Source organism: Acinonyx jubatus, chromosome D1 (genome assembly GCF_027475565.1).
Source record: "Acinonyx jubatus isolate Ajub_Pintada_27869175 chromosome D1, VMU_Ajub_asm_v1.0, whole genome shotgun sequence".
NCBI lineage: Eukaryota > Metazoa > Chordata > Mammalia > Carnivora > Felidae > Acinonyx > Acinonyx jubatus.
Window position 1 is genome coordinate 53,041,896 of NC_069390.1, and position 10,203 is coordinate 53,052,098.

General features: G+C 37.0%; 1 protein-coding gene across 1 annotated transcript; it reads left to right on the plus strand.

The window, feature by feature from the left end:
- Positions 1-5,254: 5,254 nt before the first annotated feature.
- On the plus strand, positions 5,255-6,843 carry LOC106966054 (olfactory receptor 52M1-like). Its single transcript, XM_015062134.3, has one exon. It carries the CDS (start codon positions 5,488-5,490, stop codon positions 6,430-6,432), a length of 945 nt encoding a protein of 314 aa, XP_014917620.1. The 5' UTR covers positions 5,255-5,487; the 3' UTR covers positions 6,433-6,843.
- The last annotated feature ends 3,360 nt before the right edge of the window (positions 6,844-10,203 follow it).

Below are 10,203 nucleotides of genomic sequence, written 5' to 3' on the forward strand. Positions count from 1 at the left end.
AATAAATTCAGTATAGTTGCACAATACAAAATTAATATACACGTATTATATGTGTTTTGATATATAAACAATGATCTATCTGAAAAACTGACAATCCCATTCAAAATAGCAACAAAAAGAATAAAATACTTAAGAGTAAACTTTTTATAAAATGTTTATTTATTTTGAGAGAGAGAGAGCAGGGGAGGGGCAGAGAGAGAGGGAGAGAGAGAGAATCCCAAGCAGACTCTATGTTGTCAGCATGGAGCCCAATGTGGGTCTTGATCCCATGAACTATGAGATCATGACCTGAACCGAAACCAAGAGTCAGATGCTTAACTGACTGAGCCACCCAAGTGCCCCTACTTAAGACTAAACTTAAACAAAGAGGTAAAAGACTTGTATGCTGAAAATTATAAAATGCTGATGGAGGAAATAAAAAATGACACAGATAATTGGAAAGACATCATGTTCATTGATTGGAAGAATTAATATTGTTAAAATTTCTGTACTATCTGAAGTGATCAAAGATTCAGTGTGATTCCCATCAAAATCTCAGTGGCATTATTACAGAAGTAGAAAAGAAACCCATTAAAATTTGTGTGTAACCACAAAAGATCGCTAATAGTGAAAAGCAAAGTGAAGAACAAAGCTGAAGGCATCACACTTCCTGGTTTCAAAATGTATTACAAAGCTACAGTAATCAAAACAGTATGGTACTGAAATAAAAGCGGAAAAATAGATCCATAGAAGAGAGTACACAACCCAGAAATAAGTCCATACATGTATAATCAACTAGTCTTATACAAGGGTGCTAAAACGATGGGAAAACAATAATGTCTCTAATAAATGGTGTTGGGAAAACTGGATATCCACATGCAGAAGAATGAAATAGACCCTTATCTCACATCATTCACAAAATGACCTCAAAGTGGATTAAAGTAAGACCTGAAAACAATAAAAGTCCTTGAAGAAAACGTAGGAAAATGCTTCTTGCCATTGGTCTGAGCAGTGGTTTTTTTAGATAAGACATCATAGTACAGGCAACAAAAACAAAAGTAGACAAATGGAATTATATCAAACTAAAAAGCTTCTACACAGCAAAAGGAACCTCAGTAGAGTGAAAAGACAGTCTATGGAATAGGAAATTTTTTGCAAGCTGTGTAGTTCATTAGGGGTTAATATCCAAAATATATGAGGAATTCATACTACTCAATAACAAAACAAACAAACAATAACAACAACAAAAACATTACAAAATGGGAAAAGGACCTGAAAAGACATTTCTCAAAAGAAAACATGCAAATGTCCAACATGTACATGAAAAGGTGCTCAACTTCACACAGCATCATGAAAATGCAAATCAAAACCACTATGAGGTATTACTTCACACCTTTAGGATGTCTGGTATCAAAAAGACAAGAGATAAGGGTTGGAGAGGCTGTGGAGAAAAATGAACCTTTGTACACTATTGGTGGGAATGTGAATTAGTACAGCCATGACGGAAAACAGTATGGAGTCCTCAAAAATGAAAACACAACACAAAACTACAATATGATCCAGTAATCCCACTTTTGGTTATACATCCAAAGGAAATGAAGTCACTATCACTTGTTTCAGGTTGGAATTAAAATGGGCTAATCAAAGGAATAAAGAATATGTTATTGTCCTTTTCATTCCCCTTTAGGATTTCATATCCTGTTAAATGGTTGATAAATTAAATGGTATCTCATATTATCGAAGGATGGCTACATCTGGAGCTAAAACCTGAGGGTATGCACAGGCAAGTTACCAGGACTGATAATGTAGATTGTCAGTCATTACTAAGTATACAAATTATTCTCTCTTCTGGCAATGATTCTGTAGGGACCTGTTTGTGTCAAATGTTATTTTTGCTTATCCTCTGAGAATATCATGTTGAGGCTGCTCCATATAGAAGCTGTATCTTTGGGTTGCTTGTTGGCTCTGAGTCAGTTTCTTGTTTGAGCTAATTAGTTTTGTTATCCAAGTAGAGAAGGTGGAGAAAAGGAGCTAGCTGGAGTGACCTAAGTAAAATATTTTAGGACACCGAGACTCCTCCAAACGCCACCCTTTACTTTCTGAGTGTCATAGATTCAATGGAGGAGAAATAAATCTCTAAGCAGAGGAAATAAACATTTTTCATTCTCAATGGATGAAATGATGAAAGAGCCAGATTTTAGGAGGCAAAGATCTTTTTTAAGGATATCATAGAAGTGAGGATTATCTCTCCTTTTGAAATTATTTTTATCTTGCACAACTTACTTGAAGGAATACAATATGGGTAACAAAAATATGGATACCTTGTGATATCTGGACTCATGTACAGGTTGGTATTTTTAAGAGGATGTCATCATAATGATCCTTCCTATCCTGTATGCTTCTGGGAAAAATATTTTTGGAACCAATGTGTATATCCTTCCGTGCATTTTTCTTCTTTTCCAATGTTCTGTATTGTACTTATGCATTCTATCTGTATTATTGAACACTTAGTAAGTCAAATCCAGTGGTCTAAACATTTGATTCTAAAATTTCATGTAGGTTATACAGTGTGCGTATGTATGTATGCATACATTTTTTACCCATAGAATCTTATCTACTTTGTACCTTTGTATTCTTTGAGTCCAGACTACATAAGATTTAAATTCATTATGTCATGATTATTCTTCCTAATGGAAGAACATATTCTCAAGACCAGATATCATATATTGTTTAGATTCCAGTCTAAATGACACTTTCTATGAGTCACAAAACTTAATTTGGTCTACTGCTATCATTTCTAAAGAATTCATGCCCCACTCATGATAATCTATTGCCTTATAAATTACTTATTTACAGTGTATTTATCACACGAATCAATTCAAAAAGCCATGTCTGTACTGTTCAAGAGGAAAGCCCAAGGTTAGTAAATGTAGAAGCCTAGAAAACAATCCTTCAGTTAGTGATATTTGGAGAGTTTAAGTGTGTTTTCATGATTCTGGCAAGCATATGAAGGGATAACTATGTATGGTTTTAATGAGTACATATAATATTTATGAGGACTTGTTTGAGACCTAGGACAACCAGATTCCTCTTCAAGAGCTGAAGGCATTACTACTCAGTGTCAGTGCTACAGTAGGACATAGGGGAGAACAGAAAACTAGTACCAAAGGTTTCTCTACAAGCAAATAATTTGTATCAAGTTAAGAGTCTTTCTCTTCTGTAACCTTCCCAACCCCTGTCTCCTCGCTCATCCCTTTATCTGGGGATATCCCCATGGCTCCTTTGCCATAGAGGCTCATTTCTTCCCTGGAGCTGTGAGAAGTATAAAAGAATATGCTTTATTCAGTAATTGATGTTTTGGACATCATTAGGCCAATTTACCACTCCAGTAAATGACTGCTGTGCGTGTATCATAATGTGGTTTTCTGGATGAATAAATGAGACCACACAAGAAGGGTCCATCTCTACAGTGAACTGATACAAGTCTGAAACATTGAGTATGGGAAGGTAGTGAATGACATTAAGGTTAAGAAATATGTTGTCCGTGTGTGTGTGTGTGTGTGTGTGTGTGTGTGTGTGTGTATGATCCTTATCGATATATTTTTCTTCAGAAGAATATATGTCTCTAAAGGGTACACGATAGGAAAAAACAATAGGAAAAAAAATGACATTGTAATATACTATGCTTCTTGTTGGCCACATATGGATTGTGGTAAATGACATCTGGAAGGCAAGGAATATATTATTCTCATTAAAGAAACAATCCCAAAGATGGACATATCATGCTATCATTAAGAAATATTCCAAGTGATGTCACACTCTTACCACATGCAGTCCTACAAATTTTTAGTTGTCCAAATTTAATATGTGACTCTGAAAGCTTGATTGTCTGGATTATGACTTTCTTCCTCTTAAATCAGGAGAGAAGAGATAATTTATTTCTATCCCATAAATCACTTAAGAGTGTGGTTTGTGCAGTCTCCTGCCTAAAACAAGAATCCCTACAATAACTCCCCGAAAGTTTCACAAGATTTCTGCTTGCTTACTTATAGTCATGGAAAGTCCACTCACTGGAGAGAAATACTGAATGAGAAATTCGAGTGGAAAATTTCAAACTCTTGAACCCTCCAATATAGTTTCTGACTACTACTGTTAGGGAAGCTCAAAATGGCTTTGGAGGGCACTTCTGCATTCTGAGGAGTAATACACTGCATTATTCACCTTGGAGAATCTGAAGAATACTCTTTCTTAGACTCCAACTTATCAGTAGGCATAGATACACTGTTTAAATATTAACTGCACTTACCATATTTGACACTGGATTTCACACTTGTAAAAGAATAAATATGTTACAGATGTAATTTTCAGACAGGTGCTAATAAGAAAGAGTAGAAAGGAAAGATAAAATACTGTGTAGTAAATGATATGGAGAACTACAGTGAGCAATAGATGAAAATATACCAAGACAGGTTATCTACAACATATAATTGATGCAAAATTAGATCTTTTGCAGAAATTTCTGAAAGAATAAAATGAAGCAGAGAATTTTAGAATATCTTCAAAATAATTGTTTATGCAATTGATCTTTTTCTAAAATGGGCAGAGGAAAAGTGAAGACTCAGAGAAGCTATTAAAGTAGAGAAATTGTCCCTCACCTCCTACCATTTTCTCCTTTGACTTATAAGTGTGTTGGGACACACTGATATTTTTGTCCATTTCTGTTTGTTCCTGTTTTTCTTGCTTTAATATCTCAGGCTCTGAAGGCTTGAGCTCTGTCATTCAGATGATCAACTTATATATGGCATTCCTTTTTTAATTTTTTTAAACATTTTTTATTTATTTTTGAGAGGCAGAGAGAGAGAGGATGGGTGGGGGAAGGACAGAGAGAGAGGGAGACTCAGAATCTGAAGCAGGCTCCAGGCTCTCAGCTGTCAACGCAGAGCCCAACACAGGGCTCGAACCCATGAACCTTGAGATCATGACCTGAGCTAAAGTTAGATGTGTAACCAACTGAACTACCCAGGTGCCCCTATATATGGCATTCTTGTCACCCACACATGCTAGTCATTGTTTATCATATTATGATGTTTTCCTTGTAGAGTGTAACCTCCATGAGAATAAATCTGATCTGTGAATTATTTTATTCCCAGTGCCTGGAACATGGTTTGTCACACAGTCACTGCTTACTGAACAGTTGTTGAATTAAGTACAATTGAATAGACAGGGAATCTTTTTACAGAGTTAAGGTGACTTATTTGCCCTTGTGATAATATGAAATCATACATGAATTATCTTTTTGTATTTTCAAACACAGTATTTTATGTGATGTTACAAATATGGTTACTTTGGTCCTAGTGAATTGAAATACACCTGGTTATGAATTTGAACTGTTTTTAACATAAGGGTCTTCTTGAACTGAATCTTCATGTTTTCAGCATCTGGTAATGATCATCTATCATAGCAGCTTCATCTTCAGAAGTAGTGACAGAAAGCAAAGGGAAAAGCGTCATGCCTCCTCTCAACACCTCTCGTCCCTCTCCTATCACCTTCTTGCTGATGGGCATCCCAGGACTAGAGCACCTGCATGTCTGGATTGGGATTCCCTTCTGCTCCATGTATGTGGTGGCTGTGGTGGGGAATGTGACCATCCTGGCTGTGGTGAAGGCAGAGCGGAGTCTCCATGAGCCTATGTTCTTCTTTTTGTGCATGCTCTCCATCACTGACCTGGTCCTCTCCACATCTACACTGCCCCGCATGCTTTGTCTTTTCTGGCTTGGAGCCCATGACATTGCATTTGATGCTTGCCTGACCCAAATGTTCTTCATCCATAGCTTTACCACCATGGAATCAGGTTTTTTCCTGGCCATGGCCATTGACCGTTACGTGGCCATTTGTCATCCACTGCACCACACAACCATTCTCACCCATGCACGCATCACCATAATGGGTATTATTGTGGTGATTCGGGGCGTAGCCTTCTTTTCTCCACATCCCATCCTGCTCAGGCAGCTGCCCTACTGCAGAACACGAACCATTGCCCACACCTACTGTGAGTTCATGGCTGTGGTGAAGCTGGCATGTGTGGACACAGGAGCCACCACACGTTATAGCCTCAGTGTGGCTTCTATCATTGGCTCATGTGATGCCATTCTCACTGCTGTATCCTATGCCTTCATCCTGCGCTCTGTATTCCGCCTGCCATCCCGAGAAGCTAGCTTTAAGGCTCTGGGCACATGTGGATCACATGTCTGTGTTATTCTTGTCTTCTATTCCACAGCCGGTTTTTCCATTTTCACTCACCGTTTTGGGAAAAATGTGCCTGCACATGTCCATATATTTATTGCAAATATGTACCTTTTGGTGCCCCCTTTTCTCAACCCCATTGTGTATGGAGTAAGGACCAAGAAAATACAGGAGCATGTTCTTAGAGCACTAAAGGTAAAAGTTGTCTGATTTTAGTTTGATCAATAGAAGAGATGGCTCAAGATATATAGAAATACCTAGAAATCATCTCTATGTAGAAATATATAGAGATGATGTAGGGAAAATAATTAACTGTTCTTATTCCCACAGGCTGAATTGCATTTACCACCTGAAAGTTGTTATTTATCATATGTCTAGAATTTCTAAGAATATTAACTCAGCAAATTATTTTACCTTTTTTATTTAATAAATATTGGTGATGAATTTGTTCATCTCATTCTGAATATGTACCTTTCAGAGGGAGTTATAATACAGAATGAACAGTAGGTAGAAGGAGAAACAAACCTATGAAGATACTTAGGAAAAAAAAAAGGAAGAGGTCTCTGAGATCTATATGCTGAATTTTATAGAGTAGTAAGCGAAATAATATTGAGGCATATATATAGCTGTGATTTTTAAAAACAGGTTATCTCTAGTCCAATTATATCAAATTAATGTCTCAAGGTACATGAATAGACTAATAATGCACAAAGACTTAAAAATGTAAGTAAGAAGAAATGATCACCCAGTCAAGGAAAACAAAAATATAAAAATAAAAATTAAATTCAGAAACATGTATTTGTGTGAAAATACCAACATTGGTATTAGGGCTTCTATGGTTTCTAGAGCAATTTTGATAGAGGCACGGGGTACTTCATATTCTGGATTCTACTGACTGCTAAAGTGTAGTTCCATATATTTCAAATTTGATTGGAAGTAGTTACAATAAACCACCAGGCTACCATGTACATTCAGTTTTCCCTATTGATTAGTTGACTTTGAACTTAATATCAAGACACAGAATGTGAAATCTGTTATTAACAAATTTAAATATTTCCCCTTTTTATTACCCCAATATCTAAGACTATCTTCTCTTCTTGTTCATTTTCCTCAGCTTTCACTAGATTCCCCACTATATGTTTCTCATCTTTTAAAAATATTATTTAAAAACTAGCAGCCATCTGAAAAGGGGAGTGATATTTGTGCTCTGAAACTTTTTCTCACTCCTTGTGTCTTTATCCTACGAACTTAACATCCATAGCTAGACACAAAGAATAACATCTCTGCATTCACTAACACTCCATATGTAATTTAACTATAAGTAGAGTGTAAATTTTTCTGTTTTGGAAAACTGCATACATTTGGCATTATTCCTTTGACATCATGGATGCAGGACTAGGAGCAGTTTGAGGGCTACCGTATACATTTAATTTGGACATGGCAGATTTGAGATTCACGTGGAATATTGAATTGTATATGTCCTAAGGGAGAAGGTCTTAGCTAAGGTAAATATTCACATATTTTGAACATATAAGTGTGGTGGTCTGGCCAATTACGAGTAAATTCACTCAAGCAGCAGTTGCAGGATGAAGAAAACAGACAATCTGAAAACATGCTGAAATTTTCGCTTCCATGCCCATTCACCTACATTTGCCTAAGACATTCTTAATTTACAGCTATTGTTCCAGGTTAATTATCAAGGGTGCCCTTTTCCAGTCTTTTCTCTTTCTTCTCAGATAATGTGTGTTCACTCTGTCATTAAGACACCAATGACTTGTTACATTTTTAACAAATTTTAGACTGTTGTATTTGTAATGTATGAATTGATTTTTTGAGTGTAAAAATACAGTGAAATTGGCAGATCTTAAGTGGACAGTTAGATAAGTTTTAACAAATGTATGGCCCATGTAACCCACCCCACAATCATAGTAGAAGACATTTTCATCACCCCCCAAAAGTGCCACTTCTCTTCTATCTTGAAAGTGTACTGTTGGGAAAATGTATTGTTTATATAATAGAAGTACTTGTCCTACCTCTGTCAGTAGGAAATCAATGACTCAAGTTACAATTTTAAAGTTTTAGACTATTGCATTTAGTATGTTTATAGGCTGGAAAATCTTGTAGTGGGGGTTCTGAATATACTTTTTCCAATTATTATTGTCCATGTCCATAATTTCTGTATGTGCTTGTTATACATGTGGATGAAACTATTATTTTCATGAATCTGATGCTGAGAGATTCTCTCCATGTGATTCCCAAGCCCAAATCTTGGTTGTATCAGGTATTTTCCACGGCCAGGACACTAGACTAAGAGGATCAGAGGTCCCTGGAAGGGACCTGTCATTAGAAGTCATGTGCCGGTTGCCATGTATTCCATGAGATATTATCTATTCTACTGCCATCCTGTATCCCTCCCTCCCACAGGATAACAGGTGGGCAGGCAGCTGGCTATTCTTTCAGCTCTCTGACACCTGAGTGTACTCCAGGAAGAAGACACAACCAGGTGCATGGGCAGGAGCACAAGTTCCTGGCACTGTTATTTTATTTGCGTGTAGTAGTCACTCAGTGCTTCCAATAGAAAGACAGGGAAGATGATTTTTGTAGATGAGAGATCCTGTAAGGATGGTAGTCTCAGGAACTGCCCTGGAGGTTGGCCTAAGATATATATCAGCAGTGTACCTTACAGGAGAGCTGTTGTGATCCTTGGTGTGGGCTGCTGCTGCTGCCTTTTTTTTTTTTTTTTAAATATTTATTTTTGAGAAAGAGAGAAGCAGAGTGTGAGCAGGGGAGGGGTGGAGAGAGTGGAGACACAGAATGTGAAGCAGCTGGAGGCTCCCAGCTGTCAGCTATCAGCACAGAGCCCTACATGGGGCTCGAACTCACGAACTGTGAGATCATCACCTGAGCCGAAGTCAGACACTTAACTGACTGAACTACCCAGACGCCCCTGGCCTGGACTTCTTAAGATGGCAGCAAACTGAGCCTGTTATACCAGAAGTTCTGCTTCCACTTCCCTTAAAGTTGATCATAATTTCACAGAATTTTTAAAAATGTTTATTAATTTATTTTGAGAGAGAGAGAGCGTGAACAAGCAGGGGAGAGGGGCAGAGGGAGAGGGAGAGAGAGGGAGAGAGATTGAGATCCCTAAGCAGGCTTCGCGCTCAGCACAAAGACTGACATGGGGCTCGATCTCACAAACTGTGAAATCACGACCTGAGCCAAAATCAAGAGTCCCAGGCTTAACTGACTGAACCACCCAGATACCCTCAATTTCACAGGATTGATTTGACCCATTATACCAAAAGTCCTATGTCTACTTCCCTTAAAGTTGATCATAATTTCACAGATAACATTCCAAGTAAATTTAGGAGATATTTTTAATCTTAGATTCCTAAGTTTTACATTTATAATATATGTGTCAACCAATTGCTTTCCAGATAACACAGTGGTTAAGTTTCCTATTCAGGAAACATTTCTAATAATTAATGTGTTTTTGAATCAAAATTTGCCACTATGGGTATGAGATTTCACCATATCTGATTTCATCATGGAATCAACAGGAGAAAAAGATAACAGAAAAAGAGGCATTTGTGAACATCATGCGGTGAATTCAGAGAAGGGAGGAGAAAGAAATTCCATGGTGACTTTCCATTATAAAGAAATTGGGGACATGTTTGAGGCTTTACTTATTGCACAGTCTTTGGCGTTAATTTTTAAGAGAACTGATTTGTATCATTCATGTACAGGTTTTTTATGTCAGTTTGTGCCACAGAACTTAAGAAATGTTTTGCCTCCAGAATATCCTTTGGATATTCTTAGTTTGGAGACAAATTATAAAATGAAAGAAAAAAAAAGAGAAAGAAAATTATGGTGATGAACTAAAAATCTACAAACAGATTTTCCTTTCAGTTAGAATAGTCTTTTCAAAGTAACTAACAGTAGGGTCTTAATATTAAAGGAAGATGTTACATGTGGCATTAT